Here is a 27968-nt window from a genome sequence, read left to right as displayed (position 1 = left end):
ATGGGCTGGCTGGCCTCCCACCACGTCCACGGCGTGGCTGGTGGAGGCCTCTCGCTCCAGGGGTGGGATCAGCCAAGGACAGGGTTTGAACCTAGTCTCTGCCCTTTCTGAGCTGTGCAGCCTTGGACAAGTCACATAACCTCTCCGTGCCTCAGTTTCCTCACCTGTCAGGTGGCCCTCTCAGAGTTGCGTGAGGTGCAGCGGGCTGATGTCTGTGGAGCACCGAGGATGGGCTTGTCCAGTGTGAGGACGCTCAGCCGTTGCTGTCCCGGGGCCTGCCCTGGGCCAGCGCGCTGGGGCCACAGAGCTGACGCAGGCCTCAGGGCAGCTCCTGAGCAGAACGGGGCCGAGGGGGCGCCCCTGGGCGATGGAGGAGGGTGGGGTGCACTAGGAGGGAGTCCTGGAGGGCAGGCTGCACCCCGACCCGTCGCCCTCCCCCTCCCTGGGGGCTGCCGGCACATTCCGTAGCGATAGCTGTGCTCACGTTGTTTGGTCCAGCTCCGCCGTCAGCCAGGAGCCGAGTGGGTCCCTGTCCCAGGCCTGAGCTCTGGGGTGCAGGGGTGACTGGAGCCCTGGGCTTGCTGGTCCCCGGGATGCCCAGCCGTGTCCCCACAGGCACCAGGTCCTGGTGAGGACGAGGCCGATCAGGCAAGGGACTGAGTGGCAAAGCTGCGGAGGGGGGAGTGGTGTGTGGGTGCAGGGGTCTCTTCCCGCCCCGGCCGGTGGGGAGCAGCCCCTCCAGGCAGGCCCTGGGCTCTGCAGACAGGCTGGGGTGGTGCGAGGACTGTGGATTGTGGGACATAATGGCAGTCACGAGCGGTAAAGGCAGGCCCGGCCAGGGTCCCCGTCCCGTTAGCAGCCCGGCGGGCACTGAAACGCTTGTCCGTGAATCGTGCACGGCCGGGCAGGTAGGAGCAGGGCGCCGTACCAGAGAGGCTGGGGGGACGGGCTGCGTGGCCTGACTGGGGAGTGACGGGGCATGCGATGGCCGTGGGGACGTTGTCAGGGCGCTGGGCTGGTGAGCACTGCACCTGTCGCAGCGCAGCACGGCCCACCGCCACGGTTAGGTGCAGAGAGCCCGGCTGGGACCCTCAGGAGCCCCGTATGGGGGAGAGGGGCACACCCGGGCAGCTGGGCCTGTCCCGCCCCGTAGTCTGCCCCCAGGCTTTGGGCAGCGCCGCCTCCATCGGCCGAACTTGCAGGCGGATTCCAGGCCTGGGACCTGGGGAATAGTTAGAACAGCTTCAGGGGCTCGAGGTCTGGGGGCCACACCGGCTCATTAGCGACCCCGTGGCCGGCAGAGTGCGCGCCGGCCGCCTTTTGTCTCCAGCGGCGCAGGGCTGCTGCTGACCTTGGGAAGTTACCATAGAAACGAGCTTGGGGTCGGTGGGCTGGGGGGTGCGCGCTGCCGGCTGCCATTACTTCCAGCCTGTTGGACGCCCCGAGTCGCAGAGGCTTCCTGAAGGCTTGTGGGCCGGGTTGGGGTGGGTGGGAACACCGCCCTGAGCTTGTGCCTGACTGGGGCCGGAGCCATCTGCTCTTTGGGGCTGCATGCCCTGAACCCTTGGGGAGAGCTGGGGTGCCCTGCAGCCGTACATCCACCCCTTTGTTTTGTGAGTGGGGGGCTGTGGCTCAGAGAGGGAAGGGGCTTGTCCAGAGTCCCCAAGAGACGTGGAGCTGCTGAACCCCACCCCCTGGGGCTTCAGGCACGTGCTGAGTGTATGTTCTGTGCTCCCACCTCCACCCCTTGCTGGGGACCTAGAGGGGCAGAGCTGACCGCAGCCCATCCCTGCCCCTTGGAAGTTTCCAGCTAGTCAGAGAGGGGGTGCCTGGAGACAGCCTTTAATGGTAGCTTAGAATCTGTGAAGGGGCAGAGCAGAGTGCTGTCCATGGTGCTGTGGGCCACGGAGGTGGGCTTTGAGGGTTGAGTAGGAGTCTGGCGTTTCCCAAGTGGAGGCAGACTGGGGGGGGGCGTTAGGAGTTTGGGTTCTCCGTTGGTCCCTGAGCGCTCCCTGCGGCGGGCACTCGCCAGGGCCTTCCTGGGTCCTCGAGACGACCTCTGAGCTCCTCGCCTCCGTGCAGGGGAGCTGAGGTGGGAGTGCTTCTTTGGTGCCTGGGTGCCCAGGGCCTTGTTAACACTTATGGGGCATGGAGCACAGGGGTGAGGCCTGGGGCCCTGCACCCCTCAGCTGGGCCTGAGTGGGCCGTAACTGAGTTCAGCGTGCCAACTCCCACCGAGTTCTGAAAGGCCGGCTGTGTGGGCCGGGCGCCTGTAATTCCATTTTCTCTGGAGGCGCTGGTGACCTTGACTCCCCCTTGCGGAGCCCTCCCTCTCCCCGCTCTGCAGTCTCCCTCCTCTGAGATGCCTCCATTAGCGCTCTCTCCTGCCTGCTCTTCTGGGCCTTTCTGGGGGTCCCCTCCTGGACTCTGAATCTAGATGCCTTGAGAAGATGCTGGGAGTCTCCTTGGCAGGCGCAGGGTAGGGGGAGATAGGGGGTTCCTTCGGGGCCAGGGCACCCCACTGCACTCGTAGGTACCTCCCACCCCATTGCAGCCTCAGTGGAGCCCCTACCCCGGTGTCTGCATGGATGCCCAGCCTCTGGAAGTCAGGCCTGGCCCCCAGCAGAGGTCCGGAACCAGCTGGGTACTGCCCAGAGGCGCGCGGTGCTCTAGCTGGGCCCCAGAGCAGGAGGCTCTGCAGAGAGGTGTCCCTCACCTGCAGGGGGGCCGAGGGAGCCCGCAGTATCTGCATGAAGTTCCCAGGTGACGTGGAAAATGCTGACCATGGCAGGGGTCAGGGGTCAGGGCCCCTGGGACCTTCGTCCCTGGCCTCAGGGGTCTAAGGCCCCCTTAGCGGTACTGCACTCCTGGGCCCCCGGTAGGCAGATCCGGGGGGCTCTCAGGGCCTGTGGAGGGCAGCTCCCAGGGTAGATGCGGGGTGGGGGCATGGGGCACGGCCGGGTCCACCAGCCTCGTCACGGCCCAGCTAGGAAGCCCTGGGTTGGCCGTAACTGACCCCCACACGCTTCGGAACAGGCCTGTGTGTCTCCTTGGGGTAATCAAGGGCCTCGCCATCAAGGCCAACTGCCTGTGAAATTACCTTCTTGTTTGGAAGAGGCAATTTTTCTTTGTAAAAAAGCAAAATGTTTCCTTTTCCGTTTACATGAATCGATGACCAGGGCCAGCGAGCCGGGAAAGGCCTCTGGGGTTATGGTGAGAGGGTGGTGGCTCCGAGGGATGTTTGAGGAGCCCACTCACTCACACACGGCCATGTTCTGAGCTTCTCCTGTGTTCCAGACCCAGGCTTGGCAAACACCTGCCTTCCCGAGCCCCTGCCTGGTGGGGCATTGCTGTGTAAACCGGGTCTCAGGGCAGGGAGTGGTTCCTCTAGTAGCAGGAGGCACAGGGTCTGGGGAAGCCCAGCTTGGGGGCATCAGGGTGGGCTTCCTGGAGGAGGTGTCCTCTGAGGGTGAGGAGGGCTGTGTGTGCAGGTGAAGTTCCTGCTTTTCCACGTCTTCCCTTCAGAGCCAGGCCCTCCGACTTGCCCACACCTCCCTTCGGGTCTCACCTCCCAGCATGCCTCACCTTGCAAGTCCCTCCTCGAGCCCCCCCCAAACCACACAGTGGGCGTTTGTGGTCCTAAGCCTGGTGCCCGTGTGTTCCCTTAGCCTCTACGAGGTCTGGCGTCACTCCCCCTGCCCCTGCTATCTCTACCCCCACTGCTCAGAAACCAGGTCTGTGCCCCTAGAAGACTGGGGCCCTGGAGGGCAGGCCTGGCCCCCCAAGGCCATCCTGCCCTGGGCCATGTGAGCCGAGGTGCAGTAGCCAAGTGGCTGCAGGTTTGTCCCAGTTTCACGGGCCCGGGTTTCGTCAAAAGAGAGAGTGCCCGTCCTGGGGCCTTGTGAGTGCGCAGGGATGTGCATTTGAGTCACCGTGGTGAGGTGAGGCCCGGAGAGCTGGGGCCTGGAGGGCTGGGCGGGCCAGGAGGGAGGAGGGGGCACCCCGAGTTAGGTCAGACCACAGGGCCAATAATATTCCAGGTTCCTGGGGCAGGCAGGACCTCCGAGGGTGCCGGGCCCAGCGTCTGTCCAGGCAGGACCTGGGTGTGTCCAGTGGGGAGGACACCTGCCCATGCTCCACTGCTGGGGTCCTGAGGGTGACCTGGGGCAGGGCTGAGGTCAGTGCTGTATGCCCCTGGCTCCTGAGAGGGTCACGGAGGATGCAGAGCTGTCTGTGGCCTTGCGTGTGTGACCCATGGGGTGAAGCACTGTCCTGTGGTCGTGGCCTCTGCAGATGGGAGGTTCCAGCCGATGTTGCACTGGGGCCCCCAGTGCCCCACCCGTTGGCCATGGGCCCTCCCCGGCCTCTATATCCCCTTGAAGCTTGGGGGTGTGGGTTCAGGGTGCCTTGCCCCCACAGCCTCGGGGTCCCCGGTTGATCCCGCCCGACCTAGGGAGGGGCAGGGAGCCGCTGTGTGTGGGGGCATGGCTGGGCCATGGCCATCTGCTGACCCCTCTCATCAACTTGAGGGCCCCGCTGACATCCTCTAGTGCGGGGGCCCCTGTGTGCTGCCCTTTCCTGAAGTCCTGGGAACAGCCCCAGTGCACTCATTTACAGATGGGAAAGGAGTCCACGGGGCCTCCTGACCGTTACAGGCACCACTCAGGACCCCGGGCCCTGCTTGGCCTTTTCCAGCCTGCCCCGCCCCGCCCGGGTGGGCCCAGGGGCTTCCCACCTGCACCCGTGGAGCTCCACCCTCCCGGGTCGTCCCAGCCCTGGGGGCAGTGCCAGGCACGTGGGGTGGGGCTGCAGCTCCTTCCCACACCGTGGTTGTGGTTGAATTCCAGGGTGGGTGGTGAGTGGGACAGGAGGAGCTGTGAGGGGAGGCTCTGATGAAATGGCCCTGGACTCCCCCGGTCTCTGCCCAGGTCTGCCTGGTCCCTCTGCCAGCCCGAGACCGTCACACTGCAGTTTGGGTTGGGCCCCACCCCTCTCCCCTCTGGCCTCCTCACCCTGCGCTCAGGCCGTGCTGGCAGCCTCCGGCCTGCCCTGATTGGCTGCATGGTCCTCAGCAGAGAGGAACCGGGGGCTCTTCTGCAGGGACATTTCCAGGTTTACAAACACGTGGGCTCAGGTGGGAATTGGGTTAACGCTCATGATGCCCTGTGAGGTCGGAGGGTCTTAGACGCAAGGCCCTGCCTGGGATGTGGACGCCACCGCTGCCCGCGGTCTGCTTGTGGCCAGAGAACCCGAGGCCCCGGCTGCGGGCTCCCCGCGCCCCGTGGTCTGTCCTCCTTCCGGGCGGCTCGTGGGTTCCGCTCACGGACCCTTACCCCACCCTGCCCCGCCCCGCCCAGGCGCGCACCGGCGCAGCCGCCGCCACCACAGCTCTATTAAGGATCTGCCACGCATCGTAGATTACTTTTATTTTTCTCGATGACACCTCACTAGGAGGGAAGCTGTCCCTGGGGTCTCTTAAAGGGCAACTCCTATTAAAGATGAGAGGAGTTAGCAAAACGCCGTGGTCGGTCTCGCCGCGCGGGAGGCGGGCTGAGGGGCTGCGCTGCCCGGCAGTGCCGTCCCTTCTGTTGGGGTCCTTTTGAGGAGGACAAACAGATGGAGAGGCCGGGGGCTTAGGGAGGAGGGCGGGCGCTGTAGGATGCGGGAGAGATCCAGCCTGGTGGGCAGGTCCTTCCGGCCCTGCCCCGAGCTGGCGGCATGGCCTCCAGCACCTTTCACCAGGGACTCCACCGTGTGAAGGGGGTGACTGAGGCCCAGGCCATCTGGGCACTGGGGGTGTGTCTTTTCACATCTGTGTCACCAGGTGTCACCTGCTGGAGGCGTGGGGTGGGTGCAGGGCAGCCATGGTGGCCCACAGTCTGTGGTAGGGGTTCTGGGGGGTGCATGCCGAGCCGACTCGGACTCAGTGCAGCAGGCAGACGTGCTGGAGGGCTGCGAGGGCCCCTGCGGGGAGGCCTGGCACCAGGGTCATGGGAGCCAAGGCCCAGGAGTGTGCTGGGCCCACAGTGTGTGTGTGTGTGTGTGTGTGTGTGTGTGTGTAAGCATGTGTGTCGAGGGTCCCCTAGGAGTCCAGAACAGTGGTTCTCAAACATGCTCCAGAATCCCCTCGCGGGTGGGTTAGACCCCAGGTGGTCTGGGGCGGACTGTGGGTCTGCAGGTCCTGGGGATGCTGCAGGGTGGCAGGGCCACATCACCAGGGCTCCAGTGCCAGGCTGAGGAGGGGTGAGGTGGGGAGGGACACCCAGGGCTTCGCTGGAGGTGCCTCACTGGGCTGAGTGGCCGCCAGGAGCCGAGGCCGAGGCAGCCGGAATGGCATCTCCAGTAGGTTCCAGGGCCTTAGCGAGGGCACCCAGGTGTGTGGGGAGGGTATTGGACGACTTCAGCGTTTATTGAGCGTCTCCTGTGTGCTGGCATGTGCCGGGGGCCTTGAATGCATGTGCTCATCAGGGCCGCACATGAGGGCCTCTGTTGGTCACGTCGTCCCGTGTTAGAGATGGGAAACTGAGGCACAGAGACAAAGTCAGTGTGCCTGGGTCACTCAGCCTGTGAGTGGTTAACCCTAGCACGTGCCATCTGGTCCCACAGCAGCTGCTAGGTTGACGCAGGGCAGGTGGAGGTTGGTGGGAAGAGGATGCGCTGGGCGCAGGATTCAGAGAGGGGCACAGGGACCCATGTCTGTCTGTCTGTCACCTGGCCGGGCTGCGCCAGGTCCCTGTGCTGAGCTTAGCTGCCAGGGACTGGACATGGTGGCCTCGGCCCCAGGGGCCCCTACTTGGCTGGGGGAGAAATGAAGTGTGGGCTATGCAGCATTTAGGGCTGGACGGGTGACAGGGACAGCTCTGAGCGCCCCCCCGCCCACCTCTCCTCCCCTCCCCAGGGCCGCCCAGAAGCTCAGCCTGGCCTCCAAGCGCAAGAAGCCCCACCCGCCACCAGCCCCCACCCCCCGAGGTGCCTCCACCTACCCCACGGACTTCAGCGGGGTCCTGCAGCTGTGGCCGCCCCCTGTGCCCCCCTGCCTGCTCAGGGCCGCCTCCAAGGCCAAGGAAAACCCCAGCAGTGTCGGAAAGGTAGGCCCAGCCCTGATGTGGGGGCAACCCTGGAGGGGCTGGGAGGAGGCCAGGGTGTCTGAGCAGGTGCGGGGAGGGGGTGCAGGAGATGGAGGGATCTGGCTTCCTTCTCCCAGGGTGGACAAGGGTGGTCAGCAGGGTACAGATGGGGAGACTGAGGCCCAGGCCCTCCTTGCTGGTGCAAGGTGGTGGCAGGGAGCCTGGGAGACTGTGATGGGGCTACAGGAAATGGGTGGGGTCCCAGGGGCACATGCTGGTCTCAGTGCTGGGCGGGACAGCCAGGGTTTCCGGGGACTGGGGGCTGCGTCTGACCCCAGGACCCCCCTTGCCTCGTCTATGTTGGGGTGCTGCCCTCAGGTGGGGCTGGGGGGCAAGGGTGGGGACCCCTCAGCTCTCCATAGTCCAGGCAGATCCCAGCCACAGCCCGCCACGGGGAAACGGGGAACGTGTGGTGGTTGATTTAGGCCCCCACCTTGGTTCAGATGGGGAAACCAAGGCCCAGAGGCTGAAGGGCCTTGCGTGGTCACAGAACATGCTGGCTGGCTCCTGGCTCCCCTTGGCTCCCGTGGCCTTTCACTGAGGCCGGGTTTTCGTCCTGGCCCGTCTGGGTTACTTGTGACCTGCATCGGAGCCCTGCACGTGTGGGAACTGTGTGAGCACTTGGGTTCAGGAGCCCCTCTCGTGAGGTGGGCTCTGTGCCCACTGAGGGTGGGGAGACCAAGGCACAGTGATGGGGTGAGGATTGGACTCCGACCCTGACTGTGCACCCGAGCGCTTTTCCCTGACCTTTGTCCACTCTGCTGTCTGCTGGCCCCTCCCAGGTGCCCGCCTGTGATGGTGGGGTAGGGGTGGCCCTGGCCTGCCAACCACCCAGGCACAGGCCCAGCCTCTCCAGCGCCCAGAGGCTCAACCCTGTGGTGGGACGGGCTCCATGCTCCCCTGGGCTCAGCCTGCCTTCTCCCCTCTGCCCAGCCCTGGACACACCTCAGGGGGCTTCTGCATTTGCAGAATGCAGAGGGGTTGGATTCACTTGCAGAGGGTCTCCTGCACGTCACCCCCAGCCGCTCCACAGACCCCCACCCCAGCCCTACCCCCACACGCCCTGAAGGTCAGTCCCTCTGTCTGGGGCCTCCCCCTCTGCGGCACGGTGAGCACCGGCTTTACCTTTGAGTCATGGCAACGGGTGCTCTCCGTCACCCCCACGCGGGGCCTCCTGAGCTCTCCCTCCCTGAGACGGAGACCCTTGTGGCCCCTGAGAAGCTGCACAGCATCGGTGTGGCCTGGGAGTTGCTAGAGTGGGGAACCTCAGCCCGCCCGGCTGTGGACACAGAAGTGCCAGGGCCAGTGGGCAGACACTGCACACCGGACAGAGCAGACCCGGCCTGACTCTGACCTTGACGTGGCCACTGGCCTGTCTGTACCATCTGGGCTTCTCCATCTGCAGACAGGGGTGTGGGGTGGGAATAGTGTCCACCTCTCAGGGGGGCGCTGGAGGGTTGAGGAGCATTGCAGCGCGGACTCCTGTTTTCTACTGTGTTTCTTAGGGCACCAGCTGGCCTCCACACCTTCTCCTGGGGCCAGGCTCCCGAGGGGTTCCGGGGTGGGGCCTCCTCCCTTCTCCCTGTGGCTGACTGCCTCCTCCACCCCAGTCACCCAGGGGCCTATGGCCACCAGTCCTCTCACTGCCCACCCCCAGGGCCCCCTCCCTGCTCCCTGGATGTTATTTGCACGAATGTCGCATAGTCAGAAATGCCTCCTGAAAAGCATTTAATACTGTCACAGAAAAGAAGTTAGATTATGCTCTGTTCCTGACATTAATGTGCTACTTAAGAGAATTCATCATCTCGTGGTATTAAAAAAGACATCCCCTTCGCGGTGGGTGCTAAACGGCGCCCCTCCCCCCTCGCTCTTAGGCATGGAGGCCCTTTTTTATGCAAAACGTGTTTTTTCCCTACCTGCAGCTATTCAGCGGGGCTTTGTAATATCTGAACATTTAGGGGGAGCGACTTGATGTGCTTGTCTTCTGAGAAGACCCTGTGGTTCCCTGCGGTAATGACTAGGTTCTCACAGACAATGGCCTGTGTGTTTAGCCAGGACGGGGTGCGTGGGGCAGGCTGGATGGCCGATGTCCCTGTGGTGGCCCCACTCTGTCCCCTCCCCGCCAGCCTGTGGGTCCCTGGTGGGGACTAATATCGCAGCCCATCAGCAGCACCGGTGGCGTTTCCTGCGAGAGCCCCATGGCAGGCTCCTCGGGGGGCCTCTTCCCTGCCCAGGAGTCCTCTCCAATCTGCAGAACCCATTTGGCTCCTGATGTGGCTGAGAGTTCACGCTGAAAAAAAATTGCCAAAAATTACTGGAAAGTGCACATTTTCGTCTGCTTGGCAGTGGCGTTTGGAAATGAAATAGTTTTGTTCATGTCATCGGGGAATAAGAGAATCGATTCTCGCCTGATGGAGCCCCAGTTCGGAGGAGTGCAATAGAAAAGTGTTTCTTTACGAGGCAGCTCCCCGGAGAACGCCACACTCCTTCCTCGGGAGCGATTTTGCATGTCAATTTGCCACGAGCCCAAGGGGAGTAGATGGCGCCTCGTGCGAACTACCCCACGGTAAACCAATTTTGCCGGCGTTATGTATCTGTCACTTACAATTAAACCCGTGAAAAATATTGGCTCTGAGATGAGTCTGGTGATTTGATTTACACTGTAGTGGAGCAATCGGAGCTTTCATCCGAGAGTGGATGGTGGTGTCTTCCAGCAGAAACTGGAGTCCGGTGCCTTCTCCCAGGAGGGGCCCTAATTTAGGGGGCTCACCTGGGTCAGAGCCCGCCCCATAGCACCCACGGCCATGCACAAGCTGTGCTCCGGGCTGTTCGTTCTCGGTGCAGGTTTTGGGGTGTCTGCAGTGCAGCTTGCTTGGGGCTCTTGTGTCGTGGTTCCCGGCCCCCCTCCCCACTGAGCCTTCTGTTCCATCGAGGGTGTCGGGGCTGGTGGTCCAGCCCGGGAAGCCGGGTCTTCTGGAGCTGCATGCGCCTGGGGCCATGGTTTGGCACCTGTTTTTGTGCTTTGGGGACACACAGGAGCAGAGGCCGCCTGGTCGCCTGCCGGCCCCTGAGCTCAGAGCATCCTCATCCTGCTTGCTCTGTGCCCCCGACCCCTGGTCCCCGTCCTCTGCCCCCCATCCCGCCTCAATCTCTCCATGGCCAGGCCCTGGGTTTCAGAATTAGGTCTTTTCCTGGTGGGATTACTATTTCCTCTTCCTCCCGCCTCTCACTCTAATAGGATTCCCTCTGGCCTTCTGCTGACCCGGATTCCTGCCAGGACACGGGGTTTTGAGAGTTTGGCTTCCAGTGGCTCTGGGGTCGGATGCACCCGACCCCCCAGTTTCTCCCCCAGGGCATCACTGGCCTCAGGCCGGTCCCCCTTTTGCGCCATTTGTTCCCTGTCCACAGACTCCTGTCTCCCTTCCAGGCTGGGAGTGGGAGGAAGGGGCTCCCTGGAGGAGGGGAGGCTGCACAGAGCCCTCTGGGGGGCTGGGGCGTGGGGGACTCTTCCCTCGTCTCTTGGCTGGGAGTGGACCGCGCTGTGGGACCTGTGTCCTCCTACCATTGCCCTTGGAGCCCAGTCCTTGGAGCTGCACATTACAGTTTACTGAGCCTGGCCGGCGGAGTCAGGAGCTGGGGGGCCGCAGGGAGGGCTGGGCTCTGAGGCAGCTCTTTCCCTCCCCATCAGGTGTGGGGAACACACCCACAGACGAGCCTGCGGGCCTGGGGCTCTGAGGAGGGGCCCTGTTGGGGCGGTGGGGCTGCGGCTCCTCCCTTTCCAGGGTGGGCTGGGTCTCGCTGCCCCGCTCTGTGTGCCCCTCTCATTCCCTTTCTCCAGATCTGGGGTTTGGGATTTCAAGAGAACTGCTCTCAGGCTGTGTGACATGAGCGAGACAGTCGACCTCAGGGTGGCGGGGGTCTGGGGGTCACTGTGATGGCCGCTCCACCCAGGGAAGCGGGCAGAGCTGTGGGTGTGCGTGTGTGGGGTGATTCTCCTCTCAAAGCCTCTGTGCCTTTGGGCTCGGCCCCCTTGCTGCCCGGCTCTGTATTGGAGTCAGCAAGGGGGTGTGGAGGGACCTCAGGTCCAGGGCTGGTGGGGTGCACTGGGGTACAGCCCCTGGGCTTGTGTCTCTGCCCACTGGGGCGTCCAGGCCTGCCTCCCCCTCCTGACCTCCCCTGTCCTGTCCTCTGTCCTGTCGTCTGTCCTGTCCTCTGTCCTGTCGTGTCCTGTCCTGTGTCCTGTCCTGTCCTCTGTCCTGCCCTCTGTCCTGCCCTCTGTCCTGTCCCCTGTCCTGTCCCGTCCTGTCCCCTGTCCTGCCCCGTGTCCTGCCCTCTGTCCTGACCCCTGTCCTCTCCCCTGTCCTGCCCTCTATCCTGCCCTCTGTCCTGTCCCCTGTCTTGCCCCCTGTCCTGCCCTCTGTCCTGTCCCCTGTCCTGCCCTCTGTCCTGCCCTCTGTCCTGTCCCCTGTCCTGCCCCCTGTCCTGTCCCCTGTCCTGTCCCCTGTCCTGCCCTCTGTCCTGCCCTCTGTCCTGTCCCCTGTCCTGTCCCCTGTCCTGCCCTCTGTTCTGCCCTCTGTCCTGTCCCCTGTCCTGCCCTCTGTCCTGTCCCCTGTCCTGTCCTCTGTCCTGTCCTCTGTTCTCTGTCCTCTGTCCTCTCCTCTGTCCTCTGTTCTGTCCTCTCCTCTGTCCTCTGTCCTGTCCTCTGTCTTCTGTTCTGTCCTCTGTCCTGTCCTCTGTCCTGTCTTCTGTCTTTCCCTCTGTCCTCTGTCCTCTGTCTTCTGTCCTGTCTTCTGTCCTGTCCTGTGTCCTGTGTCCTCTGTCCTGTCCTCTGTCCTCTGTCCTGTCCTTCCCTTGTCCTGTCCCCCATCCTGTCCACCCCTCCCTGTGCTCCCCCGGGCCCTGCCCCCCGTCCTGTGCTGACTTGCTCTGCACCCTGCCAGCCTCTCCTCTGGGCCTTGCTCTCCCTGCCTTACTGACCTCATATGGGATCCGCTCCGGCCTGGAGCTGGGGTGTGGCGTGCGCATTCCTGCGGTGTGGACCCATGCCAGGGCCTGGCCCGCTGTCCCAACTTGCGCGAGGCTCCTCCCGCCCTGTGATTAGCGGCCGGCTGGGCGGCTGGGCGGCTGGGCGGCTGGCAGCTGCTCAGATGCCCGCTCCTGCCCGCTCCCCAGGTGAAGGTCATGCTGCGGATCTGGCCAGCGCAGGGGGCCCAGCGCTCGGCCGAGGCCACGTCCTTCCTGAAGGCGGACCCACGGAAGAAGCAAGTCACCCTCTACGACCCGGCTGCCGGGCCCCCGGGCAGCGCGGGCCCCCGACGCGCCACCACTGCTGCGGTTCCCAAGATGTTTGCCTTCGATGCTGTCTTCCCCCAGGACTCGGAGCAGGTGAGGGCGGCGGGCCGCCTGGGGGCCCTGGGGCGGCTGCCTGCTCAGGACCATGGGTCGGACCTGTGCTTGCTTCTGTGCCGAGTGAGGAGGGAGGAGGTGCGGGAGCGTCCGAACAGCGCAGGGCAGGCCTGCTGCATCTCGCTTCCTCGGCGGTCTCTGCGGCCCTCCGGTATCTCCACCCAGCTCCTGGCCTGGTTCTCTGGCCCTGTTTCCCGGGAAGCGCCTGGTTTTTTGGAGCCCACCTCCGTGGGAGCTCTCTGAGCACTGGATGTATATGAGCACCGGGATGCTCCTCTGTGCCTCCTGTGTGTGCCGACACCATGTTCGTGGTGTGGTCTGTGTCCAGGGTGTGTCCGCCGTGGCAGTGGGACTTCTGTGTGTGCACGTGTGTGCTGCGCGTGCCTCTCAGTCAGCCATGTGTCTGGCCAGCTCATGCTGCGTGTGTGGTGTGTGTCCATCTGTGTGCATGTGGAGATCGCTGTGTCCTCGGTCCTGTGTGTGTCAGCCTGGCCTCCCTCTGAGCTGGCCACCTGCGTGTGATGGGGACAGAGAGACACCGCGGGTGGCTGGGCCTGGCTGAGCCTGCCTGACTCTCTGTGCCCCTTCCCCAGGCCGAGGTCTGCTCGGGGACAGTGGCCGATGTGCTCCAGTCAGTGGTCAGTGGGGCTGATGGCTGCATTTTTTCCTTCGGCCACACAAACCTTGGTAAGCAACCTCCCCATCGTTCCCTCTCTGCAGTCGCTGGGCTGCGTTTCTGGGTGGCGAAGGGGGATATGGCATATCTCATATGGGCGGTGGGTGGGCACATGGGGTGGGGGGTCGTGGAGAGGAAGCCAAAATCCTGCAGGCCTGGGAGGCAGCGGGCGTTGGAGCAGATCGGAGGAGGCCCCTGGGGTCTCAGTGGCCCAAGGTTGGCCCTGAGGACCCCGGGCAGGGCCAGGCAGGCGGCTGCTGGGGCTGGCTAGGCTCTTGTCACCGTGAGTGAGGGGTGGGCGCTGACTGCCTGCGTGCCCCCAGGCAAGTCATACACCATGATCGGGAAGGACAGCTCGCCCCAGAGCCTGGGCATCGTGCCCTGTGCCATCTCCTGGCTCTTCAGGCTCATTGACGAGCGCAAGGAGAAGACGGGCACCCGCTTCTCAGTCCGCGTCTCGGCTGTGGAGGTGTGCGGCCGGGACGAGAGCCTGCGGGACCTGCTGGCCGAGGTGGCCTCCGGCAGCCTCCAGGATGCCCCGTCTCCGGGCGTGTACCTGCGGGAGGACCCTGTCTGTGGGGCGCAGGTACGCTTGGGAGCAGGGGCTGGCGGTCTTGGGGGGCTGTGAGGGTGGCCTTGGGAATGTGGGCGGGGGGCTGCAGCTCAGCCCTGAGCCACTGAGGCGCTGTCCCCCGCCCGTCCCCAGCTCCAGAACCAGAGCGAGCTGCGGGCGCCCACGGCTGAGAAGGCGGCCTTCTACCTGGACGCGGCCCTGGCCGCCCGCAGCACCAGCCGGGCCGGCTGCAGCGAGGACGCCCGGCGCAGCTCGCACGTGCTCTTCACGCTGCATGTCTACCAGTACCGCATGGAGAAGTGCGGCCGGGGAGGCAGTAGGTGTCGGCCTCGTGCCCGGCGCCTGGCGCAGGGGCTGTGCATGCTGGGGGTCAGGCCTGCCCACCCTCTCAGCAGGGCTGTGCCCCGGGGGAGTCCCCTGGGGGGAGGCCGTGGGCAGGGTCTGGGTGCCCTGCGGCCGCACCCTCACCTGCCTGCCCTCTGGTTTCAGTGTCCGGAGGCCGCAGCCGCCTGCACCTCATTGACCTGGGCAGCTGTGAGGGGGTGCCTGGCAGGGGTGGGGAGGCCCCCGGAGGCCCCCTGTGTCTGTCCCTGTCGGCCTTGGGCAGTGTCATCTTGGCCTTGGTCAGTGGAGCCAAGCACGTGCCCTACAGGTGAGTGGTGCGCTCCACGGCAGGCACTGGCCGTGTGGCCCCTGGGGAGCCTGCCGAATGTGTGTCAGGCACGTCCGGTGTGTCTGTGGCTCCTGAGCTCTTTGGTTCTTTGTTTCTCTACCACCTGACGGGCCTCACTGCCCGAGGGCTGAGGGGGTCCTGGTGCCCAGGGTGCGGGGACAGAGGTGGATGCCAGACCTGACCGTGGCGCTCCAGGCATGGCCCTGGTCCTGCAGAGGACTCCCTCCCTCCAGCCCTGCAGCCCTCCATGCCCAGCCCCCCGCCCTGACATCCCTCCTGGGCCCCCGCCTCTGAGCTCCCCGTTGGCCCCCAGGGAGCACAGGCTCACCATGCTGCTGCGGGAGTCCCTGGCCACCACCAGCTGCCATGCCACCATGATCACCCACGTCTCAGATGCGCCTGCCCACCACGCCGAGACACTCAGCACCCTGCAGCTGGCAGCCCGTGTCCACCGCCTGCGCAGGAAGAAGGTCAAGGTTGGTTCATCTCCTACCTGCCCCTCCCACCCCTAGGGCCCCCAGGGTCTTGGGCCCCTGCCCGGCATGGTGGGGGAGCCAGACACCCAGCCCTGCTCGGACTCCCTGTGTGCCCTGGGGTCACGGGGCGGTGCCCACAAGGCCCTGCCCGGAGGAGGCAGGGAGCTGCGCCCCAGGTCGCCCGGATGCCCCGAGCAGAACTGGAACTGCTTGCGAGGAGGCCTTGTGGTTGCCAGGCCTTTGTCTGCTCGGCCCAGGGCTGGGCCTGCGCTCAGGACAGCCTGGCAGGATATCCACGGCCTGTGACCCTGCTGGCCCTGGTCCCCCTGGCGCCAAGCAGCAGGGCACTCACTCCCTGGGAGGCCTTGGTGGGGCCGGAGGGTGGAATGAGGGGCGCCTTGGGGTCGGATGGACCTGGGTCTGAGTCCTGGGTTTGCAGTTACGGGCTGTGTGGCTGTGGCGCGTTCTCACCTCCCTGTGGGTCAGCTTAATGCTGTTTCCTTGCAAGTCCTGAGAAACTCAGTTATGTTCAGTATCTAAGACCCTCAGTGCTGTTCCGGTGCCTGGTGGGACGTGGTTGGTGGCGCTGCTGTCGTCTCCTTCCCTGGAGTACAGCATGTGCGGCTGTGGGGTTTGGGGGAAAGAGGGGCTCCGTGGGGGACCGGCTGCTCACCTGGACCTGCTCTGCCCCTAGTATGCGTCCAGCTCCTCGGGTGGGGACAGCTCCTGCGAGGAAGGCCACACCCGCCGCCCCCCGCACCTGCGTCCATTCCACCCCCGAGCCGTGGCCCCGGACCCTGACCACCTGGACCCCAGCTCGCCCGGCGACCCCGACTACTCGTCCAGCAGCGAGCAGTCCTGCGACACGGTCATCTACGTGGGGCCTGGTGGGGCAGCGCTGTCAGACCGTGAGCTCACCGACAGCGAGGGGCCGCCCGACTTCGTGCCCATCATCCCCGCGCTGAGCCGCCGCCGGCCCTCTGAGGGCCCCCGTGATGCCGACCACTTCCGCTGCAGCACCTTCGCGGAGCTGCAGGAGCGGCTGGAGTGCATTGACGGCAGCGAGGTCCCCTCGGGAGGCCCGGGCGGCGCCGGAGGAGCCCAGGCCAGCCCAGCCCGCGGGGACAGGAAACCCTCGCCGCCTGAGGCCACGGCCCCCAGGAAGGCTGTGGGCTCCCTGATGGCCGCCAGCACGCCTCGAGACAGCCCTGGCCCAGACACCCACCGGAGTGCCCCGGAGCCCTCGAAGGCAGGCAGCGACCAGAAGGAGGAGGGCAGCACCAGGCCTGAGCTGCCCGTGCTGGACAAGGCCACGGGAGGTGGAGGCAGGAGGCCACTGCCCAGTCCGGCCCCTCCGCCGCCTCGGCAGCAAGAAGCTGGCAGAGCCCCCGAGGAGCCTGGGGGAGGGGGGGCCGACGGTGTGGTACGGACGCCCCCTGTGGGCATGAGCGGGCAGACGGGCTGCCCCCGCCCCTCTGCACGTGGCCGCTGTCTGGAGCGGGGCCTGCTGACCACCACGGTGACCTTGCAGCAGCCCGTGGAGCTCAACGGCGAGGACGAGCTGGTGTTCACAGTGGTGGAGGAGCTGTCCCTGGGTGGGCTTGCCGGCCCCGGGCGCCCTGCCAGCCTGGCCAGCTTTGGCAGTGACTGCTCCCTGCAGGCCCTGGCCTCGGGTTCGAGGCCAGTCAGCATCATCAGCAGCATCAATGATGAGTTCGACGCGTACACCTCGCAGGCCCCCGGCGCACCGCTGGAGGGGGCGGGCTGGGCTGGCGGCAGTCACGGCTCCTCCATCAGCTCCTGGCTCAGTGAAGTCAGCGTCTGCACGGCCGACAGCCGCGGCCCCACGCCACAGCCTCCCTCGCGGGCCAGCCCGGACCCTTTCAGCCCTGACTCTCCAGTAGGGCCTCTGGGCCCCCCGAGACTGGATAGCTCCCTAGAGGATGGCAGCTCTCGGTTCTCAGAGAACAACAGACCGGACAGTCCCGCCCCACCCCGGAGTCCTCATCCTGCGGACCCGGCTGCAGCAGCCACCGCTCGACCTGGCAGGGAGCCCCAGGTTGTGTCTCCACGGGGGGCAGCCCCAGCACAAACGATCCACTCCAGCCTTCCCCGGAAACTGAGGACTACCTCAACGGCCAGTCGTGCGGGCTGCGCTCACCTGGCTCCGAGCCCACCTGGCCCCGGAGGCCTATTCGAGGACCCCTGGCTGCTCCGAGCAGATGAATGTGGCCCATTCCAGGTGGCCTCTGCCAGCAGAGCCCCTGGTCAGGCCCCGATGCTGGCTTGTGCCCGGAGGGTGGTGGACGGCTGTGAGGTGGCAGCCAGGGTGGCCCACAGGCCCGAGGCTGTGGCTCAGATCCCACCGCTGCTGCGGAGGGGGGCCACCACCCTGGGTGTGACCACGCCCACTACATCCTGCGGGGACTCCCTGGCCGAGGCTGTGGCCTGCTTGGGCAGTCCGAAGGCTGCCCCCAGCAGCAAGAAGAGTGTGGGTCCCAAGGGGAGCCTCTTCCCGAGGCCTGGTGGGGTGGCCCCCCCGGCCCCACCTGTGCGCAAGTCCAGCCTGGAGCACAAGAACAGCCCGGTGCTGGCCCCTCCCCAGGCCGTGGGCCTTTCTCGGGCTGGGGCTGCTGCCCTCCTCCGAGGGGAGGAGGACGCCAGGCCCAGCAGCCGGGCCGACCACTCTGTCCCCAGGGCCACGTCTAGCCTAAAGGCCCGGTCCAGCAAGGCAGAGGCAACATACCGTCCTGCCACCCACGGGTCTCTGGAGCGATGTGAGGGCCTGGCGCACGGCAGCGGCAAGGGAAGGGAAGCCCCTGGGAGGCCAGCCCGGGCCGTGCCCAGGTTGGGTGTTCCGCCCACCAGCCCCACGCCCGGACCCGCTCCTGCCTGTAGGGGCAGCTTGGCCAAGGTCATAGGGGTCCCCAAGCCCCCAGCCGGTGGGGGCAAGGGCCGAAACCCAGTGGCTGGTGGGTCGAGGGCTCTGGGTGCTTCGGTGAAGCCACTGGCCCCTGCGGCGGGCAGGACCCCCGGTGGCACTGTGACAGGTCCCAGGGTGGCCCCACGTGCAGTGCCTGGTGTCGGGGCCAAGGCCAGCCGGGGCACCATCATGGGCACCAAACAGGCCTTCCGGGCCGCCCACAGCCGTGTCAACGAGTTGGCGGCTGGTGGAGCATCCGGCAGGGGTGGCCCCTCGTGGGGCTCGGCCGACTCAGACAGCGGCAATGACAGTGGCGTGAACGTGGGTGAGGAGCGGCCCCCTGCGGGCCCGGCGCTGCCCTCCCCCTACAGCAAGGTGACAGCGCCTCGGCGGCCCCAGCGCTACAGCAGCGGGCACGGCAGCGACAACAGCAGCGTGCTGAGCGGGGAGCTCCCGCCCGCCATGGGCCGCACTGCCCTCTTCTACCACAGCGGTGGCAGCAGCGGCTATGAGAGCATGATGCGTGACAGTGAGGCCACCGGCAGTGCCTCCTCCGCCCCGGACTCCATGAGTGACAGCGGCGCTGCCTCTCCAGGGGCCCGCTCCCGCAGCCTCAAGTCCCCCAAGAAGAGGGCCACAGGTGGGTGTGGCACCAGCCTTCCTTGGGCACAGCCCTCTACAGTTTATAAGTCTGTGAGGCGCTTGACAGCTGGGCACGACCTTCATTGACCCCAGATACATATGACCCTTGCCAGTTTTACAAAGGTGCCTGGGAGTTTTCAGTGTATAGATGTGTATAACCTTCTACAGTTTATAAGCACAGCCACTGTGTGCTCTTCTCTGATCCACACAGTGCCCCAGAGGCTGGTCCCCATCCCTGTCAGAGCAGGCTGGCAATGGTGGGCCCTCATGAGTCCCCCTGATGGGGTGTGGGGAGCCGGGAGAGGATTTGGGTTGGGGGCTCCAAGCCTGGTGCTCTCCTGGGCTAGTGCCCAGCTGCCTGGAAGCCCCCCACCAGGGCTGCTCCTGCCCCCATCCTCTGGACCCTCTGTCTCTGGGGATCCAGGTGGGGTGGGCCAGTTCCTCACGTGGTGTGTGGTTGGGGGATTCGGCCACTGGCTGATGTGTGGGAGGGGGAGGCGCACTCGGGGGGCCAAGCTGAGGTAGAAAAGCAGGAGGCCTACGTGGGGCCAGTGAGGGCCTGCGCGTCTGGCTCAGGAGGCAGTCGAGGGGGCAGTGGGAGCAAGGGAGTGCTGGGAGTTAGGACGTGGCGTGGCAAATTGGGGTGTCGGAGGGCTGTCTCCAGGAGAGAGGTGGCTGGTAGTGGCTGGGGACAGAGGCAGGGCTGGCCGGGACCCCAGGCTGGGCGCTAGACTGAGGATTTCTGGATTGGGCCCCATGCTCTCTCCCTGTCAGGACCCTGGCCAGGGGCTGGGCCTGGGGCCGGTCTCTGGCTTCCGCTCACCCAGCGCCCGGCTCACTGTTCCAGGTCTGCAGCGGAGACGGCTGATCCCGGCCCCGCTGCCCGACACCGCCGCCCTGGGCCGCAAGCCCAGCCTCCCCGGGCAGTGGGTGGACCTACCCCCGCCCCTAGCCGGCTCGCTGAAGGAGCCCTTTGAGATCAAGGTGTATGAGATTGACGACGTGGAGCGCCTGCAGCGGCACCGCCCACCCCCAAGGGAGGACCCAGCTGAGGTCAGGGTGGCGGGAGCCCCTGGGATGGTGGGTGGGCCCCTGGGGGTGCAGCCGGGCAGCCTGCTGACCTCACCTTCTCCTTTTGTCCACAGCCCTTTCAGGATGTGGAGAAGGTAGGGACCATCCCTGCCTAGCCCTGAGCCCGTGGTGGTCCCCGATGTCACCCTTGTGCAGAGAGTGGGTGGCTGGAGGGGTCCTGGGACCACCGCCATGGTCCCCGGGAGTTGCACCAGGTGGGGGCTTCCTGCCGCCTTGCTCACCCATCCTGGGCACAGGTTTCAGACGGGCACCAGCAGGCTGCTGTGGGAGCACCTGGTGAGAGCCCTGCCCTGTGGGCCTAGGTCCTACCCCTGCCTGCCTTTGAGGCCCCACTGTGCACCTCACAGGTCTGGAGAGTGGAGGGAGGCTCCTGACCAAGGCTGGGGTGCTGGGAGCCCCTGGGGAGCGGGTTGTCCTCCGTGCCTGAGCCCACCCTCTGTCCGTCCCCTGCTGCCCAGGGCCTGGTGTGCGTCAGTGCAAAGCTGCGGCTGGCTGAGCGCAGGCAGCAGCGGCTTCGAGAGGTGCAGGCCAAGCACGGGCACCTCTGCGAGGAGCTGGCCGAGACCCAGGGCCGGCTGATGGTGGAGCCCGGCCGCTGGCTGGAGCAGTGTGAGTCCCCACCCCTGCTGACTGGAGTAGTGAGACCCCCACCCCGGGGACGCACAGGCTTGCAGGACCCCAGACCTTTCTGCCTACTCTCTGTGTGCCCCCAGGCCAGCCGCTTCCTTCCTAGAACTCAGCTGTTCTCCTTAACATGGGGCAGGGACCCTTCCTTTCTTGGCCCAGACAGGGACCTGGAAGCCGGGAGGGGAGAGAAGCATTTCCTCAGCCCTGCGGGGACCCCGGGCCTGACCCGGGTCTGCTGTCCCTCCCCAGTCGAGGTGGACCCAGAGCTGGAACCGGAGTCTGCTGAGTACCTGGTGGCCCTGGAGCGTGCCACGGCCGCCCTGGAGCAGTGCGTGAACCTGTGCAAGGCCCACGTCATGATGGTCACCTGCTTCGACATCAGTGTCACCACTCCTGCTGCCACCCCGGGGCCGCAGGAGGTGGACGTCTGAGACTGGGGACTGGGGGGTGGGGACGTGCAGGGGTGTGAGGATGCGACGTGGATGGAGCGAGGATGTGGTGGGGGTTGGAGGGACGAGGATGCAGAGGGTCCGGTGCGGGGTCCGGTGCGGGACCCGGCGTCTCAGAGGCGATGGAGCGTGAGAGAGGAGAGGGGCGGGCCCAGTGGCTTGGACAGAGGAAGTGAGTGTGCATGAGACGGGGAGACAGTTGCCACCCAGACAGCAACACAAGTGCCTTTAACCGGATTGGACTTCTGTCCTTTTTGCGTTTGGTGCTAAGGACTCGAGACACCAGCAGACGGTGTGCTCGGGGCCGCGGCCTGGCGGTGGCTGTGGCCGACCGGGTGCCGGCTGGAGCCCGCCATGTTGGATCTGATCTCGCCTTCTTTACAGCCAAGCAGTGTCATGTAGCAGCCAGCCTGGCTGGATTCTACGTTAGGATTCAGGATTACTTTTCCTTTACCGCTGTTTCCTCTCGGCAGGGCCCGCCTTAGTGGTCTCCAGACCCCAGTCTGCGTGCAGTTCTCCACAGGTCGCGCCAGCGGGGTCTCTCGGGCAAGGTGGCTGACCCTCCCTTCCCGCGGACCCGCTCTGTCCTGAGGCCACCGGGAGGGCAGCGCCCAAGGGCTGAGCCGCAGGCACACGGCTCCTTCTTCCACGGCAGGAATTCTTACCAAAACCACATGCAAAAAACAAAACAAACCAACACACACGGGACATGGGGGGTAGGGGTTTTGTAAGGTTCTGTTAGGCTCTTATTTTTATATCATTTGCCTATACATGCGGTATTTGCAGTGGGAATTTGAAGACAAATGATCTATGTTTTTACGGTTTTCTATGGAATGTGTCCCTCACGCCGGGCTCTTTCTGGGGGCCACCCTGGGCAGGGTGGGGATCCGCGGGGGGGCACTTCTTGCCAAATGCAGACCAGGGGTGAGCCTGTCGACGTGGGTGGTGTCCCTGGCACGACGGGCTCTCTTTTCTGACCGTTGTGCATTTTCTAGGGGCGTCCAAACCTTTGTACAAATGTGTAGATAACATCTTGTTACAACTTTTATTTGTGAATAAAAGATGCACCGATTGTTCACGTGGCTCCTGAGTTCACTGGGCGTGCTGTCCTCCGAGGGTCCTGGGGCGAGGGGGCCGCAGGGTGTAGGAGGGACGCGACCACGTGATCTGAGGGCTTCGTGGACAGCAGGGGACTCGCCTCTGCCCACACACCCTGCAGGGACGCGCCTTGCAGGCGAGGGGACCGACCCTGGGAGGAGGTGTCTCCTGCAGGGCTGGGGTTCAAACCCCCATTTCCTCTCTGTCCCCTTTCCTAAGCCACTGTCTTGAGTCGCCTAGCTCTGGGGGTCCCGAGGCTGAGGCAGGGGAGCGGGGGCTGGGCTAATGGGAAATAGTATTTTCTGGTGAGCTCCTGGCCCCCTCCCCAGAGGTTATGTTAGCTGGGGAAATTGAGGCAGGAGTGATGCTGACCCCTTGGGAGACTCTTGGTCTCCTTCCTTTGCCCCCTGCCTGCCTTTCCAGGAGACAGACGAGCAGACACCCTGTGGGCATGTCAAGGCTCTGGACCCCGGAGCTGGCAGGAGCCCCCACTCAGCATGGCCAGCCTCTTTCTGGGGCTGGGGTCAGGGTTCATCCCTACAGGACTGGGCCCTGACTCTGTCAACTCCAGAGCCCCTGGACCCTTTGAGGGAGACAGGGCCCACTAGGCTCGTCTCCGGCCGTCCCTCACCTGGCGTTGGTGGCCTCCTGGTCTCTGTCAGGCTCCTGTGGGCCCCTTGTACTCAGCGTGTCCTCAGGTGAACCCATTAGCTTCTCTGTTCGGGTGTCAGGGTCCCCACTCCATCCTCTGAAGGCTGCGTCTGTGCGCCCTCCCCACCATGCACCTTTCTGCTGGCCTCACACTGCTCCACCAGGTGCTCAAACTGGTCCTGGCCTGGGCACCCCCGGTGCTGCTCCACCCCATCTGGGTGCCCCCACCCCGGGCTCTGGTGCAGGCACCATGGCGCCTCCCAGCTGGTTGGGCCCTTTGCAGCCCCTACGCCTGGGACTCACCCTCAAGTGGTGAGTGGGGGCCCCTCCTTGGTGGCCCCGCTGCCCCGGGCTCCCTCCACCTGGCACTCACACCTTGTGTGATCTCTGCCTGTCTCCCAGCCTTGATGTCTCCCATCCCTTGGGGATGGGGCGGTGTCTGAGTCATTGCTGCACCCCCCACATTGGGCACAGGGCTGGGCCCCAGTGGGGCCTCAGGTGGCACTTGCTGAATGAATGAACGAATGAATGAACAAATGAGCAAGGCTTCTTCTCAAGGGAGTTTCTGGCTGGAGGCAGAAGCAGGTCCAAGATTGACAGCATTTAACAGTTTGCAGAATGCCTCCCTGGACCCTCCCTGTCATCCTCGAACAGGCCTGGTCCTTTGCGTGGCCGTGTGGCCCCCATGGGTCAGGCCACAGGGCCGTCCACACGGAACCACCTGCCCAGGGCTGCCTCCTTGCTCTCTGCTGCTGATGGCACTTGGGCCCACAGCCCCTGGGATTGGGTCACATGTGAACAGGAGGCATCGGGGGCCCAGACCCTCTACCCCCCTCGCTCTGTTCTGAGGTCAGATCTGGCTCCCAGCGGGAACTCAGCCAGATGCCACCCAAGGCCGCTTCTCTGTCACTGAATTTAGGGGGGTCTGGGGGGTCGGGGTGGGTGTGGTGGGACTTGAAGAGGGATGGGGAGATAGATCCTTTCAGGACCTAATGTTTGAGGGGAGGAGCTGAGAAGCCCACCTGGTCCGCGGCTCCCATGACCAGTCCAGCTGGCCGTGACCCAGAGTCTGACCTGGCTGTGTAGAGGCCCTGGCCCGGCCCTCTGTCCTGAGGGCCAGGGCGGTGCTGGGGTCCGGGTGAGGTCACGGAAGGCTGGGGGAGGCCTGCCCGTGGGCCCCAGGTCTACTGTGAGGGCTGTGCTCTCGCTCCCAGTGTGCCCTGCACCGTCTCACCTGGCCGCGTGGGGGGTGGGTGGTTCGTGGGCTGTGCTGGGTGGGTCCCCTCCTGCAGAGAACACTGTTCCCTCCCCTGCTCCTTGATCACTGGAGGGGCCCAGAGCCTGCTTCTCGCCAAGGGGCCCCTCCCGCCCCTGCACCCGTCCTGGCTGGGCTGGCTGACCTTGGGACCGGCCAGTGGAGCCCACTTCCCACAGTCCAGGATCGGCTCGCGGAGGGCGGCGCCTGCTTTTCTGAGTGGGAACCCCTGTCCTGGGGCCAGCCCGGGGGCCTGCGGCGGCCTTTCATCTGGGACATCAAAGCTCTCAGCCCCGTCATTACAGGCGGGAACCCAGCTGGGGAGCAGCTGCGGGGCGAGGATGCCCATTTTATCGATGGGAAAGGTGCTGCTGCCTGGGACTCAGCTCTTTGACCAAAGCCCAAGCAGCCCTGAGAGGAGGCTGGGGAACCTGCCTGGACCTTGTGGGATGGGGGCATGAGCCCGCCCAGGTGGCATCTCTCCCTGGCGCCTGGCCAGCCTGCTCCCCGGGGCGAGGTGCCCGGCTGACTCACTCTGCGAGTCCAGGCCTGCTCCGCCTGCCCTGCCCACCCCAGCCCTGGGCACCAGGAGGCCACATGGGGAGGCGGGGCTGGGTGGGGGTCAGGCTGGTCTAGTTGACCACAGCCGGGGGCTTACAGGGGCCAGCAGGTGGCTGGGACCAGGCTGGAGCCAGGGTGGGTGGGGAGGCAAGTGGGGCGGGAGATAAGCACCTGGTTCACAGGGGCCCCAGGAGCTGCCCCACCCCCCGCCCTGCTCCCACGTGCCGGGCCAGGCCTGCAGCCCCCAGGAGGCACCTCTCCTGGGTTCAGAGTCCTGACCCCTCCTTCCTGGGCCTTATCTGGGCAAACGGGCATGGTGACCCCCCGCCCAGAGTTTCAGGTGCTGTGGGAGCGGCCTGGAGCTGTGAGAGCGAGCGTTTGGCCCTCTGAGCCTCTTCTATGGTCACCGTCACACAGGTGGTGGAGGTGACCTGCAGCAATGGCCGTGGGGAGGGTGACACAGCTGTGGTGTGGTGACAGTGGTGGGCATGGGGGCAGCAGACATGGGTGGGCCTGGCAGACAGCCCGGTGCCTCCTGGAGCCCAGATTGCAGTGCACGTCTTGCCTGCCTCAGGTCCTTCTCTGCCCGTGGGGCTGCCTGTCTCCCGGGCTCGGGCCATGGTGAAGCCAGCTGCAAGGCCTTGACCCCCTGACCCGTGTCCCCCTAGGAAACAGAGGCGAGGTCAGCAGCCTCTGTGGGGCTCCCATTGGGCCTGGGCCCTGCAGCCGGGTGGGGGTGGCCTGGCGAGCCTGAGGTGACAGGTCCCAAATAAAGAGCAGGGGGTCATCACTCAGTGACTGGCCTGCCCTGCCCGTCTCTCTGGGCACCTGGTGCTTTTCTGAGGTCTGGGCCTCAGTTTCCTCGTCTGTCCATGTCATAGATGGCGAGTATGTTCACGGCTGGGTGTCTGCCCCACCCCCGGATCTCCCCCCAGTGCCAGCCCCCGGCCCACCTCTGGGTGCATGGTGCCATCTAGGGGTGCATGGCCTGTCTTGGGGTACACGACGCTGGCTCAGGGCTCAGCCCCATGGTCTCAGGGGAGTCTGAGTCTCCCCAGTGGGGCCTCCCTGCAGCCCTAGGTTGGGGAGGGCTTGTCTCAGGGGTAGAGACCCTGCTGCTCGCTCCACTCCTGGGACAGGAGCTAAGGGATGGAGCAGCCCCCGCCCCACCCCAGCCGGGTGCCTGGGAGCCCTGGGGGGCTGGGGCTTGGCCCTGGAGTCTGCTCCCAGCAAACAGGAAGCTCGAAGGGTGATTTCTCCCTCCTGATATTGTGTTTACCGAGGCGGGATCCAGGCCCCATTTCCACACAGGAAACCCGGGAGGCTGGGAGGGGGCCGGGAAGGAATTCCCCAGGCCGGCCAAGAAGCCGGGCTTCCTGTGGGTTAGGCCTGCAGTGTGGGGGGTGGGGGTGTTGGGGGCAGCCAAGAGCCCAGAGATGTCCCTCCCCACTCAGCACTCAGGGCTGAGTGGCCCTGGAAGTCCTTGTGCCCCCCACCCCATGTCGTCATTGGGGACACTGAGGCCCAGGCCCAGGGACTATCTCCCCATCAGATGTGACAGGGCCGAGGGACATTGTGTCTCCCCTCCCCAGAGTCCCGCGCAGCCTGGCACAGAGACATTTGAGATCTCGGGGAGGGGCCTTCTGGGAGGGCTGGGAGCAGAGGGTGTGGCCAGGTGGGAGCCAGTGTGGGGCCTCCCCAGATGCGAGTGTACCCGGAGCATGTCCTGTGGGCCCTCTCTCCAAGCCCACTGCCCTGCCTGAGGGTCACCAGCCTCCAGGCCAGCTCCAGCCTGGGGCAGCTAGAGGGTCCTCCCAAAATGCCCTTCTGAGCAGGTCACCCTGTCCCATTAAAACCACAAATGCCCTCCCCAGCTTTCTAAACAAAAGCTGGCTCCTTAGCTGGGGCTGGACGCCTTTCATGGATGTGTATCTTCCTCCCTCCCTCCTCTCCTCCATCCTCCCCTCTCCTCTCCCCTCCCCACCCCTTTCACCTCCTGAAACACCCCCCGCAGAGAGACAAGGACAAGTTTCATCATGCACCCACCACCCAGCTGCATCAAACCTCAGCCTTTTGCTAAACTGTATTTGTTTCAGAATCAGCTTTTTAAAATAGACCTTATCTTGGATTTACAGAAAAATTCTGAAGCTCGTGCAGAGAGGTCCCATATACCCCCCACCCGTTTCCCCCAGTATTCACATCCTACACAATATGGTGTGTGTGGTATGTTTGTTACCACTAGCGAGTGAGCAGTATTGATGCGTTATTTATTGTTAACTCAAGTCCATACTTGATTTGGATTCTCCTGATGTTCTTTTTCTGGTCCAGGGTCCCAGCCAGGACACCACCCTGAAGGGGCAGGACACCTACACAAAGTATTGGGGATTATCCTACTTGAGTGATGGGCCTCGTCTCCCCCGTTTATTCACAGTGCCATCACCTGTTTCTTGTGGTATTTATTTTGTACTCCGGGTTCTAATCCAATACTACTTAATTTTGTTACTAAAATTGTCCAGCCTTGGCCGCTGGGAGCCCTTGCTGTTGGCGAGAGCCGTTTTTAAAGTCCTCGACGGTTGGTGGAGGCCCTGTGCCCTCCCAGGCAGACGTGGTCCCCTGGCCTGGCCTGGCCTTTCCGCCGGCTCTTATGCCAGCGGCCTCACACTGTCCTCCTCAGGCTCCTGCTCGATGTCCGGTGCCCGCAGGCCTCGGTCAGCAGCGCTGGGATGCTCCGACCCTCTGAAATGACAGCTGTGGGGGCTGAGGCCCTGGAGGGTGCTGTCTCAGAGCGTCCAGGTGGAGGGGACGCGATTGGCCTCTCCTGGGGCTCCCTGAGCGCAGGGGGCTCCTGGGGACAGAGACTGCCTGGGAGGCAGCCTGGGCCCTGTGATCAGGGAGCCCTCCTCACCTCTGAGCAGCCCTGGAGAGCTGGGAGACTGGAGCGGTGATGGGGCCCTTGGGAGCTGCCTGAGGCTGGCTTGGTCCCCTTCACAGCCACAGCTGGGGCCAGACTCTGGGCCTCACAGCTAACTCAGAGGCTGACCATGGGGGAGGGCATGCAGGAGGCTGCCTGCTGGCTGGCTGGCTGGCACAGGGCTGATGCTGGTCTAATTGCTGCTGTGACCTGGCGACCCAGCCTGGCCCCGGGGCTGGAGAAGGGGCAGTGACGTCCCTGAGAACCGACAGGGCGGCTCCAGGGTGAGGTCACCCCATACGCGCCTTCATGCTCTCGTCACTTGGGGAATGTGAGGTCAGCTGGGACGTGCTGCCCGCCCCAGGCAGCCAGGCCTCCCGCCATCAGTCATGCTGGTCTGCCCTGCCTCCTCCGCACCCCCGTCTGCGGGGACAGCCATTGCCCCCACCTGCCACCAGGAGGGAGGTGGCCGCTCCCCCTTGCTGGCCCCTGCTTTTCTCAGCCATTTGGGAAAACATGGTCTGGGTTAACAGAATGGCTTTACCTGTCCTCTGAAGACCCACGTGCCCACTGAGAGAAAAGTTCCAAGTTGGGGGCTGTTGGTGACCCAGGCACCCCCTAAGGAAGCTCCGCACAGCTGGGGGCAGGGATCATGGGTTCTGAGGCTGAGGGCGATGGACTGGACCCCTGGGGCCTGGGACGGCTGCTGCACTGTGAGTCCTGGGCAGGTCCCCTCCCGTGCCTCGATTTCCCCTCCTGTAGAAGGCGGTGTGCCTGGCTGTGTTTGAGTCGGCCCCAGGCATTGGACACAGGTCTCTACGGTTTGG

The 27968-nt window shown here is 64.9% G+C and overlaps 1 protein-coding gene across 3 annotated transcripts in view; it reads left to right on the top strand.

Annotated features, from left to right (window-relative positions):
• The window catches only part of KIF26A (kinesin family member 26A), a 47283-nt gene extending 25542 nt beyond the window's left edge, over window positions 1–21741 (top strand). For 2 of the 3 annotated variants that reach the window (XM_087447835.1, XM_004434306.3), the window contains exons 5-16: window positions 6899–7088; window positions 12300–12512; window positions 13127–13220; window positions 13533–13795; window positions 13916–14099; window positions 14273–14435; window positions 14770–14932; window positions 15627–18495; window positions 19345–19550; window positions 19643–19663; window positions 20048–20198; window positions 20466–21741. In XM_087447835.1, the coding sequence (XP_087303961.1) occupies window positions 6899–7088; window positions 12300–12512; window positions 13127–13220; window positions 13533–13795; window positions 13916–14099; window positions 14273–14435; window positions 14770–14932; window positions 15627–18495; window positions 19345–19550; window positions 19643–19663; window positions 20048–20198; window positions 20466–20647 (4699 nt within the window). In that variant the 3' untranslated portion in view covers window positions 20648–21741. Of the gene's footprint in view, window positions 1–6898; window positions 7089–12299; window positions 12513–13126; window positions 13221–13532; window positions 13796–13915; window positions 14100–14272; window positions 14436–14769; window positions 14933–15626; window positions 18496–19344; window positions 19551–19642; window positions 19664–20047 lie in introns of all 3 variants that reach the window. The other variant, XM_087447834.1, reaches the window with a different exon arrangement.
• The last annotated feature ends 6227 nt before the right edge of the window (window positions 21742–27968 follow it).

The sequence above is a fragment of the Ceratotherium simum genome, chromosome 24 (genome assembly GCF_057802395.1).
Source record: "Ceratotherium simum simum isolate JZ-2026a chromosome 24, ASM5780239v1, whole genome shotgun sequence".
NCBI lineage: Eukaryota > Metazoa > Chordata > Mammalia > Perissodactyla > Rhinocerotidae > Ceratotherium > Ceratotherium simum.
Note: the sequence above shows the minus strand (reverse complement) of the source record. Positions and strands in the feature narration are given on the sequence as shown.